The sequence below is a fragment of the Balaenoptera borealis genome (assembly GCF_965194805.1).
Source record: "Balaenoptera borealis genome assembly, chromosome: 14".
In the NCBI taxonomy this organism is placed as follows: Eukaryota; Metazoa; Chordata; class Mammalia; order Artiodactyla; family Balaenopteridae; genus Balaenoptera; species Balaenoptera borealis.
The window spans coordinates 64,345,811-64,371,816 of NC_138875.1; the positions used below are offsets into that span (position 1 = coordinate 64,345,811).

The 26,006-nt window shown below is 52.9% G+C and overlaps 2 protein-coding genes across 11 annotated transcripts in view; one reads left to right on the forward strand and one right to left on the reverse strand.

Moving 5' to 3' along the window:
* Window positions 1–47: 47 nt before the first annotated feature.
* Window positions 48–3,743, reverse strand: MRPL40 (mitochondrial ribosomal protein L40). Of its 5 annotated transcripts, none has more exons than XM_082354054.1 (4): window positions 3,301–3,743; window positions 2,518–2,601; window positions 1,272–1,430; window positions 48–459 (listed from the first exon to the last, which is right to left on the reverse strand). In XM_082354054.1, the coding sequence occupies exons 1-4, from the start codon at window positions 3,726–3,728 to the stop codon at window positions 135–137; spliced, it is 996 nt and encodes a 331-aa protein (XP_082210180.1). In that variant the 5' UTR covers window positions 3,729–3,743; the 3' UTR covers window positions 48–134. The 5 variants fall into 5 exon arrangements, with proteins under 5 accessions (XP_082210180.1, XP_082210182.1, XP_082210184.1 ...); XM_082354056.1 differs by lacking the exon at window positions 3,301–3,743 and adding an exon at window positions 3,030–3,168; XM_082354058.1 differs by lacking the exon at window positions 3,301–3,743 and adding an exon at window positions 3,002–3,019.
* Window positions 3,695–26,006, forward strand: part of HIRA (histone cell cycle regulator) — a 74,698-nt gene continuing 52,386 nt past the window's right edge. For 4 of the 6 annotated variants that reach the window (XM_082354044.1, XM_082354045.1, XM_082354050.1 and 1 more), the window contains exons 1-5: window positions 3,695–3,826; window positions 19,727–19,789; window positions 21,006–21,116; window positions 22,318–22,408; window positions 23,618–23,712. In XM_082354044.1, the coding sequence (XP_082210170.1) occupies window positions 3,790–3,826; window positions 19,727–19,789; window positions 21,006–21,116; window positions 22,318–22,408; window positions 23,618–23,712 (397 nt within the window). In that variant the 5' untranslated portion in view covers window positions 3,695–3,789. Of the gene's footprint in view, window positions 3,827–19,726; window positions 19,790–21,005; window positions 21,117–21,191; window positions 21,325–22,317; window positions 22,409–23,617; window positions 23,713–23,910; window positions 23,979–26,006 lie in introns of those variants that run through there. The other 2 variants (XM_082354046.1, XM_082354047.1) reach the window with 2 other exon arrangements.

Consider the following 26,006-nt stretch of genomic DNA (forward strand, 5'->3'; position numbering starts at 1 on the left):
CGTGCACGCTCAGGTGAATTAACTGTGACTCTTACCTAAGACAGACACTTGGTTAACGCATTTATTCACAGCAGGCCTGAGCCTGGGGGTGCAGGCTCCCGAGGGCAGCATCCTGAGGGCAGCTGCCTGCAGCTCTATCTCTTGAACTCCACCTGTGTGTACACCTTGGTGATGTCGTGGTACCTGCCTTCCGGGGGCTGGTAGTTGGTGATCGGCGGCGTGTAGTCTGGCCCTTGTCTCTCAAAGGGAAACAGACTGGGGTCCCGCTTGGTGGCCTCGGCATGGAGTTCTGGGGCCGTGAGCTTCAGCTCCTGCAGAGCTTCCTGCTGGGCCTCGAGCAGGGACGCAATGGCGCCCCTCTCCATCTCATGCTCACACTGCTTGTACAGTGACCATTTCTTCAGAAGCAGGGCTCTCCGCTCATTCTCTTCAAAGGGGAGTTCCACTGGCGGCCGCTGCCTGGGAACACAGAGCCAAGGGCATGAACCTGGGGGCACCGACCGACTGCACGGGACCCGAGTGTCCCCACTGCCAGATGCAGATGGAACTTAGGGACAAATTAAGGGACAGAATGTTGGACGTGGCAGCAGCGGCAACTGACACCTAGAACCACTGCCGTTTTCTTTACGTGAAGAAAAGAAACAACAGTGCTCTCAGCAGATTGTGGCAGCACGTCCTGTGTGCCAAGCAGAGCCTGCTGGTGGGGAAACGTGGCTTTGGAGAAAAGTCAAATGGTGTTATGAAAACGGACACCAATATCCCAGGGAGTCAAGAGCCTGTATCAGCCCTGGAGACCCAAAAATGCACCTGCCTTGTCCCACTTACATGGCGAGGTACTACTTTATAAATGGTACGCACTTCTGACAAGAAGGCAGCAATTCCACCAACCCCACACACGACACATCCCAGCTATGAGCATCTGCATCCTAGAGCAGGCGGCTAAGGGTTTCCTACCAGCAGGAAGGGGTAAGAGCTGCAGGCCCAGGGCCCCAGTCGTCAATCACAGCTAAACTCCTCTGCAAGAGCAACACTCCAAACTCGCTCCAGCATCTGCCCTGAGCTTCCTTCCCACAATCAGCCATTCAGCAGCAGCGCCCAGGAATGCTTTCTCCACCTCCCACGAGACAATCCAGGAGAAGAGGACTCAGAACAGGGCCAAGCCAGCCCAAGCCTATGACCCCTTCCCATTGCAGGTGTGAAGTGCAGACGGAACTTCCTGAAGGTCACAGAACTCCTTTGCTCTGAAGACCTCAACCCTAGAGGGCCCGTACCTCGCTTTATTCAAGAACTTGACGGGCGTGATAAAATCCTCAATGGGAACGAGCTCCTGGCTCGCCTTTTCCAGTCGTCGGATCCTCTTTTTCAAGCGCTCCTTTGCTGCTTGGTCTTTTTTAGGGTCCACCTTCTTCTTCTTTTGCAGAGGTTCTGCTCTAAAGGATAAAGCAAACACTAAACATTTTCCTCTTTGGCCTTGTGAACGTGCAGAGACATGGCACTAGGGAAAGTGCCTGCAAACTTGTACTGAGCTCTCCCGCGGGAAAGGACTGTGTGGGCCTGGCCTCCCACTGAGTGTGGCAGGGAGACGGCCTCCACGGGGGGTCCTCATGAGAACTGTGTGGGCACGGTCAACCCAGGAAGGCGTGGAAAAACTCCATGGGGTGTCAGGGTATAAATTAAAGGGAAGTGCTCATCTTTAGTGAGGGGTTTCAGGTGGGCCTTGGGATAGCACTGAAAAGTGAAAATACCAAACTGATGAATTAGAAGCTCGTTACATTATTTATTTATTAATTGAAGTATAGTTGATTTACAATGTTGTGTTAATTTCTGCTGTACAGCATAGTGACTCATATATACATTCTTTTTTATATTCTTTTCCATTATGCTTTATCTCAGGATATAGAATATAGTTCCCTGTGCTACACTATAGGACCTTGTTGTTTATCCATTAGAAGCTCGTTACTCACATTTTAAATGGATTTGTGATTTATAAAAATGATTTGACTAAGAGAGACAGTATAATAAAAATAACTGGCAAGTTCCTGTTTATACTTTTTGAGATTTCTTAACAAATTTCCCTATCCTCGAGCACGGACAAAAGTCTGATTTACCCTCAGGAACATATCTCCTATGCTGATAAGTTACTATTCAGAACAACCGAATCTCTAGCATCAAGACTGAGTTTTATGAATGAAGTCCCTAGAAAGTATTCAGGGTCCCAGGTGGAAAATAGAATCCTCTCACCTCCCCCCACCTCTCCGGAGAGTAAGAAACGGAAGTGCTGACTGTGCTCTTTAAAATTTTACACAAGAATGCCTTGAGAGCTAATTAACTTTTCTTTAAACCACTTTTGCATTTATCTTTTGATCTCTGATTACAGACATAACGGTATTTCATATGAAAAGACATAAGGGCATCCATCTAAATTTAACTGAGAAACTTCGCAGACTGAACATCTACCATCCTTGCTCGCTGGGTTCCCGTGCGCGACCCCCCAGGCCGGGCCCGCGGCCGGGTTACCTCATGGGCACGAGTCCCCAGAAGGACAGCAACGAGGCCCGCTGGTGCGCGTCCCTCGTCTGCGTCGGCCGCGCTCCCAGGAGCCTGGAAGAGACCGAGTGTGTATCAACGCCCGCCTCCCCGTTAAGGTCACTCACGAGCCCCGTAACTGCGGGGTGAGACCGCCAAGGCAAGCAGGGAAGCTCTCAATCCGCGTCCCCGCGCGCCCCGGGCATCCGCGCCCCAGCCCCTCCGCGCTCACCGGCTCGGCGGGCGCAGAGAACGCGAGACCGCCCCCAGCGCCGCGGCCGCCATGCCTCCCGGTCGCCGACGGCCGCTTCCGGGCGCGCGCCCCTAGGCGCTCCGGCCCGCGGTGCGCCGCTCTCGGGTCCGACAGCCGCGCAGCCCCGCGCTCCCGCGTTCCGGCCGCCGCGTCTAGCCCTGCCTCCGACGTGGCCCCGCCCCGCACCCGGCGCCTCGCACCTCGCGCCGATCGGGGGCCTACTTCTCGCGGGCGCCGATCGGGGGCCTACTTCTCGCGGGCGCCGCTCCCTTGCCGCTCCCGAGCAGCTCGGCCTGCGCCCCGCGAGGGTCGAGACCCGCAGTGAGGCCGGCGGGGCCGAAGGGGCTAAGAGTCCGCGCACGTGAGGCGGCCTGGGCGTCCAGTAAACGCTCCGGCTCGTTCGCCGACGTCGGAGCCGGGCCGCGGTGGCTGCACCGGCGCGGCACGTGGCCTGCGCTCGCGGGCGACAAATGAACACGCGCTGGGGGCGGTAGAAGCCTGTTAATTAGTCGGCTCCGCACCGGCGGGCGGAGCGGCCAGGCCGTCTGCGCCGCCCGGCCCCGCCCGGCCGGGGCGCACCCCAGGTCCCGCTCGCACGTCCGCGCGCTCCCTGCCGGCCGGTCTCTCGCTCGCGGCCGTGCGGGGCGGACCCGAAGAGGAGCCGCCTTCCCGCCCGGCCGGCCGAGGAGCCGGGCGGCCCGTGCGCGCGGGGAGCGGTTTCCCGCCGGCGCTGTTTGGCAGGTGCGCGCCGTGACTTCCGGCGTTGCCCGGGAGCCGCCGGAGGAGGAGCGGCGCGGGGGATGCGGCTGTGGCGGCGGCGGCGGCGGCCGAGCGCGGGGGTCGGCTGCGGCGGCGGCGGGGGGCGCGGGTCGACGATGGCGCGGCGGCGCTGAGGGCGGGGGGCGGGCGGCGGCTGGAGGGCGGGCGGCGCGGGCGGCGGCGGCTCCATGGCCCGGGCGCGCTGAGGGACGCGGCTCTCGCCTCAGCCCGGCGGCGGCGGCGGCCGAACAATGAAGCTCCTGAAGCCGACCTGGGTCAATCACAATGGTGAGTGCGCGCGAGGGTCGCGGGGGGCCGAGCCCGGAGACGGGCCGTGGTCTGGAGCCAGGTGGGAGCCGCACGCAGGCCTGCCCGCCTCGCTCCGATGCCGAGTGCCCGGTGCCCGCCCCGCGGGCCCGGCGGTCGCGGACTTTGTCCTCGCGCGAGGAGACCGGGAGCCGGGCACGTGCTCGCCCACGTCCGCCTCGCCCCGGCCCTTGCTCCAAGCCCTCGGCCGCCCGCCTGTGGTCCGGGCAGGGTTAGCGGCCCTGGGCTCCGGCCGGGATGTGCCAGGACGTTCCAGTGTGTGAAACTGGAGCGGAGTGGTCTTTCAGTGCCGGGGTGTAGACCTGGAATGGGCACGTCCTGCCATGCCAGAGGGGCTGGATCTGGTGACAGTGCTTTAGGTGGGGTACCGTGATTCTGGGCTGAGGTCCCCCAGTCCGAGGAATTACGTTCACACTGAGCTGGAGAATGAGGGCGACTCGGATGGGGCCCACGGGGCACAGGTGTGTGCTCGGAGAGGGCCTGCCTTAGCTCTGGGGCAGCGGCCCTAAAGCACACCCAGGGAGCGGACTCATCCAGTCCACTGGTTGAGAAGAGACTCTGGTACAGAGAAGCGCGGTAACCAGCAGTTTTGCCGTAGTTCTACCTGGCCCGCACAGCTGCTGCAGGAGTTGACCTTCGCCCCCTAGGAAGGTGAGGGGAGCGAGCCCCCATCCCCTGCCGGTAGTAGTGAGCCCAGGGAGCAGTACTCCAGCTGAGGGCCCGCAGCCTGGATGGCCCGACTGCTGGTAGGCAAAGAGTCACCCTGATTCTGTCTTGTTCCTCATTTCTACTTTGCTGTGCGACTAGAGGGAGCTAGTTTTCTTTTAGAACAAGTTGGGTAGATGCTTTTGCCTTTCTTGTGTTGCTTTTTAGTTTTGAACTTGATCTCAGGATGCTTGCTTTCTATTGCTGCAGCCTTTCCATCTTCTAGCAGGACATCCTTCTCATTTTTCAGGGCCCGGGTGAGGTCCCCTTTTCCTTTTGTTACCATTCCTCTTGAGTTACTCCACTAGACGCGCTCTGTCCCTGTGGGTGTACATTCCTTGTGCCCCTAGGGCGCAGACTGCCTCGCTCCCCTCTGCATTCCCTGCCACACTCAGCAATGCCTTTCACGTAGAGGGTCTGTGATAAACGTTGGCTGATGCAGTTAACAGAGCTGAGGTTGCCATAACTTACTAAGACAGCTAGGTTGACAGTATGTGAAAGCAAAATCAGTGAACTCTGGTTTCATTTCTCCTGTGTTGGTCTCCAAGCGCATTTCCTGACATGTAGTGTGAGATCATTCCCTGGAGAACTGGGCAAATGTTCAGTAATTATAAATTGTGGTGCTTGTGAATCAGGAAGGGAAAAGTTTTTATGATGAGCTAGTTTGCTGTGCAAGTGAAGTCTGAAGGAATTTTCATTTTGACACTGCCTAGATAAGGTTGTGTGTGTTGTGTACCCTCCTCCAGCCTCCCTTCTGCCATGTAATTTATAACTTCGTGATAAGCTCCTTTGTAGGACACAAGTTTTATGCTGTGTAGGCACAAGTAAGTCAGGATGCTTAAGCTATTGTTTAGGCACAAACGAGAGAGAGTCTGCAGCCAGGCCGCAGCCAGTAGTCCCCACCTGGCAGGGTGGGCTGAGCTGTGGGCCTGGGGCCTCTTGTTGCTACCGCCTCTCCACGGTCCTCGAGTAGAACCTGATGGTATCTGCCCTGCCTTCTTCGTAGTGTGATTGTGGTGTTTGCTTGGGAAGGAAGACAAAGTGCTCCCCGAGATAATAGAAGAAATTGAGACTCTTTTAAACCTGTTCTTTGTCAAGTTTCCTTTCTTTTAAAATCTCCTGGAATCGCCCGTCTCATTGAGTGTTCAGGACTGTCGGGTAAATTACTGCTCTCCTGAAGGACATACTGATGGTCTGGATCAGTACTGAGCTGTCCTTTAAAGACTGGTGAATAGGGGGAGCTGCTGGGGGCGAGCGCTGCTTAGCCAGGAGCCCAAGTGATGGGTGGTGGCCAGTAAAGTCGAATGTGCTTTGGATTAACGAACCCAAAAGACCGTGGTGGTTTGGAGAGAGCATCACTGCACTTTCTGGCTTCCTGACTCTGCATTCAGTCTCCTGACTGATTATGCAGCTTGAACATACTTTTTCAGGGGTCTAAGAGCCCAAAGAGGGAGGGAGCAGAGAGCCCTGCGTTTTCCCTGAGGTGGCGGGATTCATCAAATACTGTAAGCGGGCAAGTTGAAAGCAGAGAGAGAAGTGTCTGTTGGGTGCAGGTGTGCCCTCAGTCTTCGTTTTCCTGGCTGATGACAGTAGTGAGACCTTTCCTCCAAGGGAGGGTTTCTCAGTCTCAGCACTATTGACATTTTGGGCCACATAACTGTTGTGGAGACCAATCTGTGTTGTAGGATGTTAGCAGCATCCCTGGCCTCTGCCGTCCAGATGCCAGTAGCATCTTCACTCACACACACACAGTTGTGACAACAGAAACTGTCTCCAGACATTGCTAGTGTCCTCTGTTGGCCAGGTCACCCCCAGTTGAGAATCACTGTTCTGAGGTGATCGGTTAAATCTTGAAATCATGTCACAGTAATGAGCTTTGAGCATGGAATCAGACTGGATTCAAGATGTCATCATTTATTAGCTGTAGATTCTTGGGCTTGTGACTCCACTTTCTGGGCCTTGGTAAAGTTGAAGTTACATGCCAGGCACTGTTCACACACACACATACACACACACACGTGTTTTACTCTGTGTTCTTGGATATGGCATTCCTTACATATTTTATTTTAGGCTTGGCCAAAATATGGTTTATTTCTAAGTTAGGTTATGATCATATATTTGTTAGAAACTGGAAGCAATTGGGTTTTTGGTTGTAGGAAAATGTAGTTTGTATGTTGAGAATCATTGAGATTCATGGTTCTTCCCATCGCTGGGCCTTTGTCCCTGAGAGTTTTTCTGGAATTCTCGTGGTGTTCATGCACAGCTCTTTAGTGAAGCCCATTCTAACCAGAAGGCACTGAAAAGACACTCATTCTCCTTTGGTTTCTGGCAGTGTTGTAAAAAGGTGTTTGGCAAATTTTCAATAATGGGATAATTTGTCAGTTAATTGCGTTGCTTTATGGCATGAGTTTTTTCTCTTGTTCTATGATTGGATTCTTTTCCCTACCTCTTCTCATTCCACAAAGGATTTAAGACATTCTACTGAGGCATGTCCTGCATCTGAGAGAAAATGAATGTCAGTTTGAAGGGGAAACTCGAGGAAGGATGACCCAGTAATGAAGCTGGCCTGGGTGTGGAAAGGCTCTGCACAGCTGCTCTGAGAACAGGCCAGGAGGGATCCCGGCAGTGACGTTTTGTGACTGCCCTGGTCATTCAGGTAACCTGTGCAGTTGGCCCAGATCAGGGCTTCTCAAACAGGCCAGAGTCTGGAGACATTTTTGGTTTTCGCAGCTGGAGGGGGTGGAGTGTGGGTGGAGAACAGGATGCCACTGAACTAGAATGCTCTGCGGCCTCTTGGACGCTCCTCTGCAAGTCACCTGGCCCAACGTCCATAGTGCTGAGGCTGGGAAACTGCTCTAGGTGAGAGTACCTTTATATCGTTATTTGGCCTTTTCATCCATCCAACTAGATTGTAAGCTTCTTGAGGACAAGGAATTTGCCTATTATTTTGGAGTCAGATAGTCCTGTTCTTGAGTCTCTGTGCTCTGCTTCTCACCAAAGTGTGTTACAGAAGGTTCTTTACGTCTCTTATCCTGGTCTGTTAAGTGAAGCGGGTAACAGCTGCCTTGGCTGCTCCCTACTCACCTGCGAAGGCTCAGGAAATGCATGCTCTCTTCACAGTGTCACACTGACTTAACACCTGAAGACAGTAGAGTGATTTTTTAAAATAAGCAGAATACATCTGAAGAGGATTCGGAAGAAAACTGGGTGGAATTTTGCCTTAGATAATACATTTGTGGGATTTACACTGATTTATGCACTGAACTTTGAACCCTTCTGGAGAGAAGTTCTGTGGGGATCAGAGGTAAAAAGACTCTCCCTGTGCACGGAAAACTGCGCCAGGTGGGAGAGGGGAACAGACCACATTCTAGAATGCAGGGCAGACGGTAGCCTGGGGAGGAGGGTGTGGTCTGTGGGTGCGCCGTGCCCTTGGTCTGAGTCTGGACCACAGGAGGACTGTGAGGCAGAGGAGGCACCGCTGCTGTGGGAGCATCAGGAGTGGAGGCCCAGGGAGGGCTGGCTCGTGGAGCATGTTAGCACAGAGACTGCGCGGGTGATGGCAGGTGGGGCTGCAGGGCAGAGCCATGAGCACCTGCCTAGAAGCTTGGACTCCTTCTGGGGGTTGCGAGAGGGGAGCATGGGGCGTTTCTGAGGAGGCTGGATGTGGTTGGAAGGCCCCAGAGGAGCTGGTAGGCATTCCCTGGGCCTGGGTGAGAGGCCCTGACGGAGGCAGGGAGGTCAGTGGTAGAGGTGCACATGGGGTAGAGGCAGGTAGCTGTGTAGTTTGGAGATGCTCAGGGTTGATTTCTTTAGTACGCTGAGAACAGAGTAGAGATGAGGGCTAGGAAATGAGGTTTTCTTAAATATTTCTTTTAATTTAAGGAGTGGTTAAAAAGATGTTTTCACCTTATGAGTCAAATTGTAGTTACACAGCTGGGAGGGACCTCTGGGCAGTTCCTGGCCTTGGCCATGGAGGGGACCTGCTGCCTGCCTTGACCCCTCCTTTTCCCCAGAGGTACGAGGCTACCCTGTTCATCCAGGGTGTTTGCCTGTGGACTGCAGAGGTGTCTGGCTCATGAAACATGGGTCTGGAATGAGCCCTGGGGACCATACATTGATGCAAGCACATTTTATCCTGCCGAGACGAGCAGCAACACCTGGAGGCGGGAGCAGGCCATCGGTTTGTCCACGTCATTAAAGAGCAGGGAGGGCGTGTCGTGGACACTGGACGCCCACCCACTTCTTCCTTTCCATCAGAACCCCAGGATTTTCCTCTTGTCTGCCCTCTTCTTCAGGGTCTTGATAGCCCTGAGCTGGAGTGTGGGTGAGTGCCCAGGCCTCGTTGGGGAACAGCCGTGTGATGCCATTCTAGCCAGTAGGACTGGGAGGGAATGTCTGCTCGGGGTTTCTGGGAAATAATCAGGTAAGAAGAGATGCTTGCGAGGCCCATCTCTTTTCTCCTGGACTTTACTGCGTCTGTGTATGGGAGCCAGCCTGTGACCCTGAGGACGGGGCTCGCACCGAGGATGACAGGAGGGGAAGGTGGAAGGAGTGGCTGCTTACGCTGCTATGAATGAACCTTGAAGCCAACCCTTCTCAGGACTTGTCACGTAACTTAGTAGGTTACCCTTGAAATTCTCTATGACTTGCTGCAGAAAGGAAACATCCCTGACAGTACAGTTGACAGATGGGAACTGAGACAGTGAGTTTCTGTAAGGAGAAAAGGAGATGCAGGAGGGGAGCTTACTGAGGTGACAGAGGGCAGGCCTCATAAACGAGAGTGGTAGGTGGGTGAGTGCGGGAGAAAGCCCTGGGGTAGGGGTAGGGTGGGAGGAGTTTAAATAAGGTTCTTTGGGGAAGCCTGAGTGAGAAGGTAACATGTGAGCAGAGACCTTGTTGCAGGAAGCAGGTGGTGAGCTGGATGTGTGTGTGCCCAAGACATACCTGGGGTGCTCTTGGACTCCCCGCCTGCGGGGCATGAGGGAAGCAGGGCTGGACAGGTAGGAGCTGGTCGGTAATGCAGGTACCACAGAAGCTGCAACTGGCTCTGCTGGAGGGCTGGGTGAGCCCTTCAGAGTTGTCCCGAATTGGGATGAGGGGCTCAGGCCTTTATACTCTCACGTCCACAGTCATCGGGCGCAGGCTGTCCCCGCCAGGAGGCCTGATCTTGGTCGAAGCAGTTCTTCTGCTGAGGAGCTGTCACAGGCTGTAAACACTCCCACAGCTGGGGGGGGGGGGCGTGTTTCATTCCTGGAGGGAGGGCACCTGGACAGGGCATCATGGCAACCTCCTAGGCCTGATGGAGGTGAGGAAGGCGGCCCTCTGTGGGAGGAGCATTTCAGGCAGCAAGAATGGCCAGAGCAAGCTTGCCTGGTGGGTCTGAGGAAGAGCAAGGATGTGGGAGCAACACCGGGAGGCATGAGCAGCAGGAGGTGAGGCCAAGTGAGCAGTGAACTGGCTGGAGGACCCGCATGCACGGGCCCTCCATGCGGCTCGAGTAGAGGAGTCCCACGCCTGGCGTGCTCTTAGAGATCTTGCTGGCCACTGCACTGGGACTCGGCCGGCCAGTGGGCATGGGGGCAAGGGCGGGAGCTGGGGGACCTGGGAAGAGGCTGTGGCAGTGATCCAGAGGTGGCCAGGGCATTGGTGGTGCAGTGAGTGTGTGTGTGGCGGGGGGGTATACGTAAACACACACACATGTTGGTGTTGAAGTATAATTTACATAGTGAAACGCACAGACATGAGTTTTGACAAACAGGTACACTCTGTAACCTGTTCCCACTCAAGATACAGAATGTTTGCACTTCCCCAGAAAATTAGTTACAGTAGTGAATGTAGTCACCAGGTCGAATGTGCAGTGTGAGATGGGGGGGAAGGGGAGCCCGTGGGATCAGTAAGACTGTGAAGGAGCAGATGGGGAGGAGGAGCCAGGTTCAGTGACATGGGGTGACCAAGCCCGGGCCCCGCGAGAGGCCTTCCCGAAGCGCCTGTGTGCTGAGGGGCCTCAGCCTCCTCCTGAAGCACCAGGGCTCTGAGCTGGAGCTGCTATTGAGGAACAGGACGGCTGCTTTATTTTTGGCTGTGTCCATTGCCAATCTGATTGCTCTAGGGTACATTAATGGTGTGTGAGGATCTGGATAATGGAGCACTTTGTGACTTCATGCTTGTAATGTGGAAAATGTAAAGTAATTTTTCTTATAAAAGTAATGCCTGTTCAATTTAGGAAAAGTTAGAAAATACAAAAAGGAGAACACATTGTTAAACTTTTTAATATGGTCTTTCAGACCATTTGGAAAAAATAACTGGGTAACAGTGCTTTTTAAAAACACACACATTTTATTTAGTGTGTATACCACATTATAAAGGTACCTGGGTTGTACAAGATCTTAGCCAAATGCCCGATATCATAGTAAATCCAGTGTTTTTATTGAGTAGCCTCCCTTCAGACAGCTGAAGTGTTACCATGCATTTTCCACTTAAATAATATTGTAGGGTTGTTATTTTTTTTCTTTTTTTTTTAAATTGACGTACATTAATTAGTTTCAGGTGTACAACATAATGATTCAATATTTGTTCGTATTGCAAAATGATCACCGTAATCAGTCAACATCTGTCACCTCACATAGTTAAAGAATTATTTTTTCTTGATGAGAACTTTTAAGATTTATTCTCTGAGCAACTTTCAAATATGCAATACAGTATTATTAACTATAGTGTTATTTTCTTAGTTGCGGTTGTTGTTAAACAAACTTTCTCCTCTGTGGGAAAGTTGTTCTTTTTTTTTTTTTTTTTAATTTATTTTATTTTTGACTGTGTTGGGTCTTCGTTGCTGCACGCGGGCTCTCTCCAGTTGTGGCGATCAGGGACTACTCTTCATTGTGGTGCACGAGCTTCTCATTGCAGTGGCTTCTCTTTTTGCGGAGCACGGCCTCTAGGCGTGCGGGCTTCAGTAGTTGTGACTCGCGGGCTTAGTTGCTCCGTGGCATGTGGAATCTTCCCGGACCAGGGCTCGAACCTGTGTCCCCTGCATTGGCAGGCAGATTCTTAACCACTCCACCAGCAGGGAAGCTGGAAAGTTGTTCTTAACTGCTCTTAATTTTCTAATGGATCTAGATAAGGAGGGATGATTCTATTTATAGAAATTCATCTTGCAGATACCTTTTAAGGAATATCTCTGCTCTGTAAAATTAGAGGAGAAAAGAGTATGAAGAAACACCCAAGCTTTCTTGATTGTGTGTTGGCAAATGCTGCAGGAGACGTGACGAAGGTCTGTAAATGATATACCTGCACTTTCTTCAACTCTAGTTCATGCCCCACCCCCGCAAAAAAAAACACCCAACCCAACAACGGTTGCTCCAGCTTCCTTCCTGTGCTCTGTTTTGAACATCTCAGGCACCTGACACCTGAGGTGTCCCTGCAGTGGTGCTGACTTAGGGAGACCAAGAAGTTGTGGTTGAAGCGGTGGAGGTCCCAGCTGCAGACGGCTCTGTGCAGCCAGGGCTCTGCTTCCCCTGCAGGGGTTCGCCGACATGAGTCCCCCCTCAGTCAGGAGGAGCCTGCCTTCCCAGGATGCTGTCACAGGGATGCTAGTGACATGGAATGTGTGTTGGAATTGGGGCCCTCTGCCCAGCCTTTCACAACATCAAGTGTTTATGGAGTGCCTACTGTGTGCCGCTGCCCTGGGGAGACCCCGTGACTAAGCAGACAAAAGTGACTCAGCTCTCTGGCTTTACATTCTGGTGGGCAGAGTAGACAGACGTGCAGTAAAGGAAGCGACACCTACAGTACGTGGGAAAGTAGATCAGTGTTAGGGGGGTTGTTGTGCCAAGCTGGGTGGTCAGGGGAGGCCTCAGTGCAGGGAACAGAGGCAGGAGGGAAAGAGCCAGGGTGGGCGCTGGGTGGGAGTGGAGAGGAAGAGGGCGCTGGACCACCAGTGGGGGCAGGGGCTGGTCTGGAGATGAGGCCGGAGAAGTCGCGAGTTGTGTGGCTGTTGTGAGGCCTTGACCGAGATGGCAGGTTTGGGCAGGAAGACCAGGAGCTGCTTGTGGCGATGTGAGGGCTAGAGGCCTGGCAGGTGGGCAGCTGGACGGAGGGGTTTCCTGCCCCACAGAGAGCAGAGAGCTCAGGTGCAGGGTTCCCTCCAGAGAGATTGCTGGTTGTGGGACATGCACACTGTCACCTGCATGAGAAAAGCATCCACTTCATGATGACAGCCACTGGTGTTTTGATATTTACCTTTATCAGACACAGACATATATGCAGTTTTTAGAAAACAGGCTTCATGTGTACGTATGCGCATTTATTCCTTATTGAGGTGGTTGTAGATTCCCACGCAGCTGAGATCCTCTGTACACTTTGCCCAGTTTCTCCCAGGGGTGACGTTTTGCAAAGCTGCAGTCTGATGTCACGATGATGTTGACAGACCCCACCTGCCTCACTCAGAGCCCACTCTTACTTGTAGCGTTCATCTGCGTGGGGTGGCTGCTGAGTCCTACACGGCTTTGCACCTGTGTGGGTTCATGTATCCACAGCAGTCAAGACCAAATGGTTCGAACACCTTTACAACCATACCCACCTCCCTCCCACGCCCCTCCAGCTTGTATACATATTTATGTGCTTTGCTTTGGTTTTGGTTAGCATTTTTTTAAGTTGTGACAAAGTAAACCGTAACATAAAATTTACCATCTTAACCATCTTTTAAGTGTATAATTCAGTAGTGTTCTGTATGTTCACATTGTCGTGCAGCCAATCTCCACACCTGTTCATCATGCAAAACTGAAACTCTGTCCCCATTAAGCAGTAACTCCCCAGTTCCCCCTCCCCCAGCCCCTGGCACCACCATCTACTTCCTGTCTCTATGAATTTGACTCTCTAGGGACTTCATATAAGTGGAATCATACAGTATTTTTGCTTTTGTGACTGGCTTATGCAAATTAACATAATGTCTTCACAGTTCATCCATGTTGTAGCTTGTGTCAGAATTTCTTTCCTTTTTATTGCTGAATAATATTCCATTGTGTGGACACACCACATTTTACTTATCCATCATCCATCGATGGACATGAGGTTACTTCCACCTCTTAGCTGTTGTGAATAAAGCTGCTATGGATGTGGGTGTACAAATATCTCTTCAAGACCCTGCTTTCAATTCCTTTGGGTATAAACCCAGAAGTGGAATTGCTGGATCACAGGTAATTCTATTTTTAATTTTTTGAGGAACTGCCATACTGGTTTCCACAGCAGCTGCACCATTTTTCATTCCCACCAGCAGAGTACAGAGTTCCAATTTCTCCACATCTCCACCAGCACTTGTTATTTTTACTTTACTTTTCTTTTTTTGTTTTTTTGTATTGAGTTTTAGGAGTTCTCTATGTATTCTGGACATTAACTCCTTATCTGAAATGTAATTTGCCAGTATTTTCTGTGGGTTGTCTTTTTATCCTGTTGATAGTATCCTTTGATGGGTGAAAGTTTTCAAGAAATCCAGTTTGTCTATTTTTTCTCTTAATGCCTGTGCCTTTGCTATTATATCTAAAAAAATCATTGCCAAATCCAATGTTATGAAGCTTTTTCCCTGTGTTTTGTTCTAAGAATTTTTATAGTGTTAGGTTCAACATTTGGGTCTTTGATCCATTTTGAGTTAATTTTTGTAGATGGTGTTAGGTAAGGGTCCAGTCTCATTCTGCTGCATGTGGATATTCAGTTTTCCTTGAACCACTTGTTGAAGAGACTGTCCTTTGCTGTATTGAATGGCCTTGGCAGCCTTTTTGAAAATCTGTATTCTGTTTCATAGGTCTGTGTGTCTTCATGCCAGTAACACACTGTTTTGATTACTATAACTTCGTAGTAAATTTTGAAATCAGCAAGTGTAAGACCTCCCACTTTGTTCTTTTTCAGAATTTGTTTGGCTATTTGGAGTCCCTTGAGATTCCATATGAATTTTAGGATGGGTTTTTCTGTTTTTGCCCAAAAAAAAAAAGTCATTGCAGTTCTGACAGGGATTGTATTAAATCTGTACAGCTTTGGATGTTACTGACATCTTAACAATATTAAGTCTTCGATTCATGAAGATGGGCTGTTTTTCCATTTATTTGTGTTTCTGTTGGTTGTCTCGGCACTGTTTTCTAGTTTTCACGTACAAGTCTTTGACCTTGGTTAAGTTTACTTCTAAGTATTTTTTTCTTTTTGATTCTATTTTAAATAGAATTGTTTTGTTTCTTTTTTGGATTTTCACTGTTAATGTGTAGAAATGCAGCTGATGTTTGTTGATTTTGTATCCTTCAGCTCTATTAAATTTGTTTATTCTGTGGAATCTTTAGGGTTTTCTACACATACGATCATGTCTTTTGCACCCACCTTATATTTTAATATTGTTTTGTAACTTCTTTTTCACTTAATAAATGTTTCAAACATGTTCCCATGTTTCACGTTTAATTACAAATTTACCAAAATTTGTTAGAACCAGTATTATTGGGCCATATGGGCACAGCACACAGTGAATGGAGGCCTCGCCTTCCCCAAACTCCTCGCCAGCACGATGCACTAAGGGACTTCCAGTCAGCTCTGCCCCATGAGCCGTCAGAGCGTAAAGGCCGGAGGCCCTCTGGCTGCGTAGCAGGCAGCTGGCCTGTCTGTGCCCTGCGTGCTTCTTCCCACTTCTCCCCGCCAGCACTCCGCTCCTCTGGGAAGCTCCCTGAAGCCAGGGAGGAGGATTCTATCTGAGTGCCTGGGCTAAAACCCAGCTTCTGTAAGTCACTCTCTTCTGCCCAATGATGAGCATCTGTGCTTCAGTCCTCAGATCAGCACACACAGACGGGAGAGTGTGGAAGCGGGGTGCTCTGTGTGTGCTGAGGAGGGGTCCCCGAAGGTGTCAAGGAGGGGCGACCTGGAAGCAGAGCTGAGGAGAATGGGCTGGTGGGTGTCGGGGGAGAGAGTGCGGGGTTGGGGGGGGCGGAGAGAGAGTGCTGGGTGCTGGCAGCTCTAAGGGTCCAGGGAGTGTGTTAATTTAACTTTTGTCTCTGTCTCTCTACAAAGAAGAGCTGAATACTGGAGGGGGTCGGGAGCTCATCTTTGTCCTTGTGCTGGGCCACATGGAAAGTTCTCAAACTAGTCCAGCCACAGCATCCCTTCCCTCAGCTCCACCGCCAAGAGCCCTTTAGAAAAAGGAGGACATGTGAGCCACTGCTCTCCTTGGGGCTGGAAGGTCCAGTGCCTTAGCAGGTGAACAGCCAGCACCATGCCGGTGGCCTCCTGTAGGTACACTTCTGTGTGTCCTCTGATACGGGCGCGTCACTGCAAAAGGAGACAGTTATGCCAGCCACGCCCCTCACCGGGGCGCACCCTGATCTCAGAAACAGATGTGAGACGTAGGGCTCAGAAGCATGTGACTCGGCATCTTAATCCGTCTCGCAATGTGCTGGTCAGGGTGACTGTGGCCTCCCCATTTTGTAGATTAGGAAACTGCAGAGGAAGATTAAGTAACTTACTCGAGGCTGTGGAGCTGGTGAGCAGCAGGGCTGAGGATCCAACCCGTGGGTGCTTATTGCCCAAGCCCAGGCCTGTTTCCACCCCCCATTTCTGCCATCCCACTGCCCTCCAGCTTAACAATTCCCTCTCCATCTGAACAGCTAATGCCCCCGCCCCAGGGTGGCAGTCCCCTAACCCGGGGTGGCAGTTGGGAAGGTCTGCACTTCTTGGTGGCACCCTGCCTATCTGTACAGCTCCCTCCCCACTCTGCCCGTGCTGCACTGCACAGTGGCAGGTCGGACCCATTCTTGATTCCATGCCACGTCCCCTCGGCTTGGGGGTCCCCTCCCCCACTCTTTCGGCTGACTCCTCAACCTTGGGGACTTGGGGCAGTTGTGATTTCTGCAGGAAGACCCCAGGATGAGTTAGGTGGCTCCCTACCCATGCAGACCTCTGTCGCTGGGCTTATCTGTGAGGTTCATGTTGTCTACATTTTGGCGCTCCCTGGGCAGGGCCGGACTTCTGTATCTTTACTTTCTGTCTGCTTAGCCCAGTGTCAGCTCCTAGGATGGGCTGTGATTGGTACCTGTGCAGGGGAGCCCTTGGGCTCTGTGTGTTCTTGGGGAGTCAGGCTGGCCCGTGTCTTGTAGGCAAGTGACTTTGATGTGCTCCAGGAGGGAATACAGGCTTCAGGAGCTGACCAGCACCCCGGGGGCCGGTGGATGCTCCTCACTGGTGGCCACTTAAGACTGATGCTGGCTGAGCTGGAACTTCCTTGGTTAAGATGATAAATGGCCAGCTTGGGTTGGCTTAAGCAGAACAGTGAATGAACTGGCATCTTGGGTTATCTCGTGTATAACAAACCACCCCCAAACTTGCTGGCTTAAAACAACGGCTTCATTATCGTTTGTGATTCTGCTCTTGGCAGGGCTCGGTGGGGCCAGCTCATCCCAGCTCCTCACGGGCTCTGCTGGGGCAGCTTGAGCAGCCCGGGGCTGGAACAGCTCACCAGGGGCCCCGGGGCCCGGCCTGGAGGCCCACTTCTCACTCTGTGTGGCCAGCTGGGGCCTCGTCTCAGCACGGTGGTCTCAGCGGGGTTGGACTTCTTACACGGCAGCAGGCTCTCTCCAGAGGGCAAATGTTGAACGAAGCTTCCTTACAAGCCCGCCACACATTCTGTTAGTTAAAGACTGGTCCAGGGCCAGCCCAAATTCAGGGGGCGGGGTGCACACGGGCCCAAAGAGCCGAGGAGTCCAGGGCGATGCTCGGAGCAGCAGGCCCGGTCCTGCACGCTCACGCTCACACTCTCACTCTCACCCGCCCTCCCTCTGGCTCGCCAGCCCTCATTTCTCCCCTCTAGGCTTTACAGGGATGGGTTCCCCCCAGGCAGGTAGTTTACGCCTTGGGCTTTGGGGCCAGATACCTGGCCTCTACCAGGCAGCTGTGTGGCCTTGGGCAACTTTCTAGACCTCTCTGCATGCCTCCGTTTCCCCCTCGTGGTGAAATGAGGGTGTTCCAGGGCCACGAGCAAGGGAAGGCCCCGGGCCATGCTGCCTGCTGGTTTGAGAAAAGCCCGGGAGGAGTGGGCGGCCGGGGAGCAGGAGGTCTGGCCCTGGAAAGGCAGCGTGCCCTCGGACGGACCCCTGCGTGGCCCTGGCCCTGGAGGAAGGCATGGCCGGGTCGCAGCCCCTGCCCCTGGAGACGCCTGCTCTTCTGAGTTTCACGAGGCCTTAGCGGTGCCAGCTGCTCCCTGTCCCCTGGTGTCCAGCAGGGCCCCGCCAGGTCTCGGCGCTGGGTGGCTGGGCCCATGGCCCCGCTCGTCCTTCCTCTTTCTCACAAGGCAGGTGGCAGGAAACCACCTTCACAACGGCTTCCCTCCAGCCACTCAGCCTGTGGGAAAGGGTGGCACGTTCCCAGCAGTGCATGTGGGACTCTGGTGTCAGTGGTGACAGCCACTTGGCCCAGGGGGGCACAGGCATCCCCACCTGCCTGAGGGTGGGCCCTTCAGGTCCTCTCCCCTCTGCTCTCTGCACCTGCCTTCCTGGGGCCCCCGGGGGATGGTTTCTGGGCTCTTTTCTTGAAGGTTAAGGGGGGACTGTTAGGGTCTGGCCTACAGAGGAAGATCCCTGGCAGGCCGGCTGCTCTGCGCTGGAAAGAGTGCGGCTGTGTCGGGGCTCATCCCATGTACCCCGGGAACAAGTGCTCACAGTGGCCTGGGACTGAGTTTCCTGTGTGCGGGGGATGGCTTTGAACACACTGCGTGTGCTCAAGACCGGTCAGCAGCTGCCAGGCTGAACTTGACCTGTCACTGTAGAGCTCTGGCTCAGGAACCGGGGCCTGTTGTAGAGGCTTTGCTGTTGGAGTGACTGCCCTGCTACTGGAGACGCAGTAGGGCGTTTGCATTTGGCGCCTCTGCTTGCTGATAGCCCTGCACCACTGCTTCCCGCAGGACCACATAATGACCAATAGAGGGAGGGGACACTTCCCCGGTCATGTGGAAGCTCACTCTCGGCTTGACAGTGGAGGTGTGCCCTCCAGAAGAAGGTGGGGTGAGCTGGGTGCCGCCTGGGGCCACGCTGGCCTTTTGGTCCCAGCACTTGATCTTCCATGCTCGCGTGGGAGCCCTGGCAGGACTTTCAGCTCTCAAGCAGCCACCGCCGGCCCTGCCCAACCCGCACTTGCTGCTACGTGATTCCAGAGCTCGTGACCCTTGTGCCAGTGTCCATGCCACCACCTCTTGGGTGACAGAGAGAGCATCCTCAACTAAGAGACCCCTTAGCAACAGCCCTTTGTATCTACGACCACTGATGTCCAGTTCGTTGTCAAGTGTCTCATTTGTCCCTGAGCAGATATTTCTGAGCCACCCTTCCAAGGCCCAGGCCAGAAGCTGAAGGAGGCCAGGGAGCTGGACAAACACCCACCGGGCACAGGCACAGTCTGCTGTGGTGCCTTTGCCAGCCAGGTCTGCCCAGCTGGCCATCCAGCTTCATGGGCCCCTGGTCAGGGACTGGGCCCGTGTTGCACCACAGCCCTTCCCCCGCAGGGACTGACTGTCTGATTGACCACACCGTGGGGCCATCCCTGGAGGCTCAGCTGGAGGAGACATCGAGAAGGCGACTCTCCATGGACGTCAATGCAGCAAGAACATACGGGGTGGGGGGACTTTTGGGAGCAGGGTCATGACGAGGGAGGCGGTGCCTGTGCATTGCAGCCACTGGTCCTGCGCAGCTGTCAGATGGCCAGGCAGGAGAGCCAGGCTACCTGTGTCCCAGCTGCAGCCAAGTACAAATCCCTGGGATGGGGAGATGGCTGAGGTGCAGCCCCTGTGACTCAGGGCTCTTGTCCCCAGTAGCTCGTGATCTTTCCAAACATGCACACCTGGCAGGTGGCGAGCTTTCGTCCGGTGGACCTCGGTGTGAGTGCCGGGGTCTGCGGGCTCAGTCCCGCAGTGACAGGCCGCTTTGTCCCACTTTCAGACTTTAAGCTATTCGATGTCCCTTGGAGAGTCTTTAGCAGTTTATACTTTAACTAACTCACAGGTGATTTATTGGTAGCCTATTTTTTTTCCCTAGGAGCAGTGATTAGAGATGTTACATGAATAACCAATATTTTAAATGTTTGAGCTTGCTGCTGTTTTCCAATGAATAAAAGCCAAGAGAGATGTTATGTGTTTTTTTTCTTTGTTCCCAGGCAAGCCAATTTTTTCAGTTGATATTCACCCTGACGGGACCAAGTTCGCAACTGGAGGACAAGGTATGTTCACAGGTAGTGGAGGGAGCGCTCACAGCCCTGCGCCTCACCCCATGTCTCCTGATGCCCAGGAGCTGGGAGGAGGGAGAGAGCCTGCTGCTCGTCAGCATGGATGTAGCAGGTCACATCTAAGCCCTTTGTGGCTCTGGCATACTCTCTGTAACTACTTTGGCAGCAGATTCCTGCTGACTAGGCTCATATTACAATCAGTCTGCATCCCCACCTTACTGAGCACGGGGAGTGGCCGGTGGTCCTGTGGACAAAGCCCCAGCCCCAGAGGCAAGATCTCTGGTAGCATTTGCTCACCTTGAAAAAGGGAGGAGGTGGCTAAATTATGAAGTTAGTCATGTAGTCATGAAGCTTATTTTTCTGGGCTCAGAAGAATTCAACTGTGTCACTCAGGAGCTCTGGACTTAGCTGGGGGGCCGGAGTTTTGTCCTTGTCCACGAGAGGGGGCGCACCTTCCTGCCCAACTTGGCACAGTGAGGTGAGGTCTGGGGAGCTGTTGAGGAAATATTTTTACCTACTGACCAAGAGGCCATTTCAAGTGTGCTTTATGGTAATTCTGACATGTCCATTTCTAGGCATTTACTAGTTTTTGCCTTCTGTAACAGAAAGTTAGTGAGAGGCTGCCCTTTTTTAGTTATCAGTAATGGTAATCATTACTAAAATGCATAGATGTATATTTTTAGCAGAGTACTACATCTGCTTATGACCACAGGAACCTCAAATGCCCTCTTTTAGTTGATCTCCCATCTGTAGGTGATGGCAAAGGGCAGGTAAGATGGTATCGATCCTTTTCGTGTGTTGAGGGCACGTTTCAGGCTTGGTTCTCAAAGTGTCCAGTCAGCTGTGGGAACAGCAATGGACCCCAAGCAGCACCTAGAGGGGAGGAGAGGTTGCGGGGGTGCCTGTGCACAGCCTTTTTGCGTTCCATATGAGGGGTCTGGGTTCTGGGTGGGCACGAGGACCTGCTGGACCTGTGTTAGAGACCAGGCCAGAGTTCAGTGCAGAGCCAGTCTGGCCTCAGCCTCCTACTGAGCCCACTGCTTCCAGTCCCCAGTGGCACTTGTTTTTGTTCACCTTCCCTGTGACACATAATAGTAACTCAGATCCCGCTGATCTATCAGCCCTGACTTCTGGCAGCTAGGTGAGGGCGGGTTACAGGCTCCTATTGACACTCCTGACACATTGAGTTGTTTCTGCTCCTTCGTTCCAGGACAGGATTCTGGGAAGGTTGTAATCTGGAATATGTCTCCAGTCCTCCAGGAGGATGACGAGAAGGATGAAAATGTCCCCAAGATGCTTTGCCAGATGGACAATCACTTAGGTATTACAGGGTGGCCCTTTGCAGGCTTTGCGTGTTGGCACAGTGCCCAAGGTTAGCACGTGTGTTTGTAATTAGAGAGATAAGGCCCGTGCGGCGGTAGCTCCCCTCGGCCTGCTGTCTGAAGGCACAGATGTTGGCTGCACACCTGGGTGAGTTATTCAGCAGAAGACTCGGCCTGCCCACAGAACCATCTTTGGACAGTCTGCAGGTACCTCTGGTGATTTCCTGCTCATGAGTCGTTACTGCCTGATTCCATGGGGCTTTGGGGCCAGCGACCTGGAAGCAGTAGGGTTCCGGGGAAGGGTGCACAAAAGACAGCTCACCAAATGTCTCAGTTGGCCGCCGTGTCACTTGGGGCCCTTTGCCAGGCCCTTGTGGCCACTGGACAGTGTTGTAGTTTCCTTTCCTGCCATAGTGCCTTAGTTTCCTGCCCTTGAGCATCAGGGTGACCATACCTGGCTCTGGTTTCCAACCTAGCTGCCCCCCAAGATGCTCCACTATCAGTTATGCCCCCTCCCTGTGTGCTATGTGTTCCTGCTCTCCCGACACGCCCCTTGGCGTCGTCCACCCCAGAACACAAGGTGCCCGCAGGCCACGTGTGGACCACAACTTGGATAATGTCCCTTCTGCTGTGGGGCTCCAGAGGCTCTGACCCATCAGGGCCAACAGGGATTTCTCCTGGCCTTAGTTTATAAGTGCAGGACCAGTCTACCTGCAGTGTTGACAAGTTTGGAAAAAGAGCTGGTAGGTGGCTTGAAGTCAGAGTTTTATGCTCTATCAAGCTGCTCCCCTGAAAGTTCTGGAAAAGGCATCTTGGCCTTTTTAGTACATGCCCTCATTTTGAGAATTATCCCTACTCAGAAATACATCTCATCATTTGACAACCCTTTTGAAATAATGAGATTTATTTACTTACCAGTTTTCATGGAAAGAAGCCTTCTCCTATTGACTGTTTGATTAAGCACTAATGCTTCTCAGATGACGTAGCGTTTCCCCTCCAGACTCTGCTCTGGTATTTGTTCTTACAGCACAAGTAGGTTGGTGCGTGAACTGAATTGTTCTTCTGGGGCTCTCACACAGTAGGTACCTTGAGTAGATCAGATAGATTAGATTTTGTAAACCCTCTGCATCTTGCCAAACTGCACAAAGCAAATGGGCGTGGCGACTGGATTTTCATCACCCTATTTTTTTTTCTTCCCAGCATGTGTGAACTGTGTGCGGTGGTCAAACAGTGGGATGTATTTAGCTTCTGGGGGAGATGACAAACTGATAATGGTGTGGAAGCGGGCTACGTAAGCATCATTTTCTTTTCTTCACATTTTATTTTTAGAAGCTTCTTTGCTGGTCTTTATCACAGTCGCTTTCCCCACCCTGGCACTGAGGTCTCCAGGGCTCTGACTCGATGAGTCCAGGAAGCACATGTAGGCGGGGGCAGCCGGGGCCTGACCAGGGTGGTGGGTGGCCACCCACCTGCCTGTGGACCTGCTCAGTGCTCCTCACAGGGCTGCAGGGTTTCACCTGAAAAAGAAGGGCTCGTCCCTTCCAGGGCTGACATTGATGGCTTCATTTGTTTTGTCCTTCAAGTGAAATTTCCTAACACACAAGTTGCTCTGATGGGATCTGGGGTGGGGGATCCAGAGCCTGCCCTCTTACCATTCACCTCGTTCTCTGTCAGCCTTACCTGGGGCTCCCAGGAGCCTCGCCTTCCCCGAAAGCCCCTGCTCTGCACCCGCAATGAACTAACCATCTCCTGGAGTCTCCTAGGGTGGGTCCTGGGCCTTTGGGGCCAGCCAGGCTGGGGACCAGACCCCACCCTCCTGCTCAGCCAGAGTGTCCCCAAGGCTGTGGCTTGGCGAGCAGAGGCACAGTCTCCTTCGGCCCAGCCAGCTGCCTCTGCAAGCCCTTCCTGTAGGTTTGGAAGAATTCTACAGGAGCGAAGGGTGTTAACAGAGCCTCTGGGGGTCCGAGGTGTTGGCGCCATGTCTGCAGGGCTCCGTGACTGCTCAAGGGCCAGGAGCGAGCACCCCAGTTCCAGTGCTTTCCCTGCCCCGGTGTTAAGGCAGAGGCGTTCAAGTCCTTACAGGAGGGCTTGAAAAATAGTGTTGATTCTGCTGCTTTAGCCAACATAAATAACATACTTAGTATACAATGTGGAAAATTGAAGAGAAAAAATCATAATCCCACCATCTAAAGGAAGCCACAGTTAATATTTTTGTATTTTTCATGTGTGTCCTTCTGGTCCATTTTCCAGCATAGGTGACGTGTGGTAGCATGTTGTATATGACATTCTGGGACCTGTTGCCTTCACTTAATTCTATCCCGTGGACATTTTCCCAAGATTGGTGTAGGCCGTGTAGCATTCCATCCAGTGAACAGATCATAATTTGCCCAATCAGCCCCCATCGTTCACCCGTTTGGCGCTCGCCAGCCGCTGTCTGTCTGCTTTGTCTCTGCGATGCCCGAAAGTCCCCGGGTGCCCTTCTGACTCCTCTCTCACACAGGTACATCGGCCCCAGCACCGTGTTCGGCTCCAGTGGCAAGCTTGCCAACGTGGAGCAGTGGCGATGTGTCTCCATCCTGCGGAGTCACTCAGGCGGTGAGTGGGCTGCCCGTGGGGTGGGCGCCCCGGCGGTGGCCGAGAGCAGCAGCGGCACCTCCACGGCCCCTGTGGACTGTGGGTCCTTAGAGCAGCCCTGTGTCTGGGCCACCCCTCCCCTCCCCGCTGCCTGCCTCCAGCTGCGTCAGTGTCCCCACTCCTGCCCTCATGGGCTGTATGTTTATATCTTTAATGTAGAACTCCCCACGTTCCGCTGTTTATCCTGGGAACTGAGTCACTACCTCCATCAGTGGATCGCTAAGTCCGTAAGCGCACTTTCTTTATTCCACAGAAACCCGCACACGGGGGCCCACTGGAAAGCTTTTTACTTGACTTTGAGAGTGTTTGCAAAGTGTTTTAAATAGGCTTGGTATGGAAAGAAACTCATTTTTCAGATTTGGACTGAAGTTGACAGCACTTAGTCAGATGCCAGGGATACCAGAGTCAGTGCAATTCAGTCTTCCTCGGAGAACCTGCGGTCTAGCTGGGAATAGCTAGGAGGGTGTGCCAGGCAGAGGCCAGCAGAAGCCAGAAAGGCTTGGTGCCAGTGGTGAGCTGGCAGCATCTCACCCCGCTGGGCGTGTACTGCACGGCAGCAAGTGGCGCAGGGTGGGGCTGGCTGAGTGTGTGGGGCCAGGTCATGGAAGGCTTGCACTTCTGCTAACGAGGGTGCCCTTTGTCGTGGAGGCCTGAAAGGGGGATCATCTAACAGCCCTGTGGAAAAGAAGGCAGTTTCAGGGGTTCAGATGAAAACTGCAAGGGCCCAACCTAGGCTGTGATCATTGAGAGAGAGAGGAGGAGACTGACCTGGGGACTTCGAAGGGCTGAGCAAAGGGAGGTGTGAGGGAGACCCCTAGCTGGGTGCCTGGGGAGCCAGCGGTATCCTCTGCTGAGACCATACGACCATGGGTTTATGGGGCCGGATGCCAGTTCAGTGCAGGATGTGCTGGGTTTGGGGGTTAGGGGTGGGGGGTGTCCGGAGCTGGTTGGAATTGAGCCTGCAGCTCGGGGGCTGGGGGGGCAGAGATGGGGCAGAAGAGAATCAGCTATGGTCCATTGCAGTCTGTGCTCAACACACACTCTGCAGATGACACTTTAAAGGTGAACAGACCCACCTCTTAGAGACCACAGATTGAGTCCACATCTTTGAAAGCTGATAGTGTAACATTGTGTTATCTTTGATAACAGTAAAAATGTGTAACTTACCCTAACTTGCTGGCAGGTGCTCACAGTGGAGTCTAGTTGGGCTTCTCTGGAACTTGGACAAGGTGTCCATGAGGTTATCCAAGTGGAGTGGGGCCTGAGTGACGACTTTCATGGGGCCCCTAACCTGAGACTTGGACTGAGCCATAACCTCGCCCTCCCTCCTGGCCCACCACCCCAGGGCTCTCCTCGACCAGGCAGGTAGGGGTGCCCACCTTCAGTGGGGATACCTGCCACTCCTTTTGCAGTGGTCCTGGTAGCACCATCAATTGCTAATAAAAACAGTTTTTTTTAATGGCCATAGAAAGCTGTTTCCCTACCATGATAGAGCCCTGTGTCTTTCAAACCACGGGCACATATTATAGTTCACAGTTGAACCATCTTCCCATTGATACCGAGAAAAGACAAACATGGGTGCTATCACCGCATTTGTTATTTTGGAATTTCTGCAGTACAGTTAAGCAGAATCAGAAGAAGGTAGACAGGGAATTCCCTGGCGGTCCAGTGGTTAGGACTCAGCACTCTCACTGCCGGGGCCCAGGTTGAATCCCTGGTCAGGGAACAAGGATCCCACAAGCCACGTGGCGTGGCCAAAAAAAGAGAGAAAAGAAAAAGAAGAAGAAGGTTGACAAACTGGAAAACAATAGAAAAATGAGATGATATGAGGAATAAAGCTTTTAGGACTTATAAAGCATTGAAAAGCACTTCAGACTAATAATAAGTCATTGAATTGGCCTCATATAAGAAGATTTTTAATTATTTGTCTTTCACTAGTCATAGCCAATTGGAATATGTAATGATAGAAAGAGATAAGTGCAGTTTTACTCAGATTCCCAAGGAGCGTCTCACTGAGAAGGTGGCATCCAGGGATTGAGCAGATGGCGATGAGGGGACAACCGTGTGGACCTGCAGAGAGCTATCCAAGTGGAGGGAGCAACCGGGGCAGCAGATGGGGTGTAGACGTGGGCTTGGGACCAGGGTAGGGGGAGTGCAGAGGGGAGGGGGCCGGGAGGGGCTCTCCTCTGAGTGAGGCAGAGCAGTGTGGAGGCCTGGGCAGCAGTATGGAGCCCATATGGTGGGGGGCCGAGGCT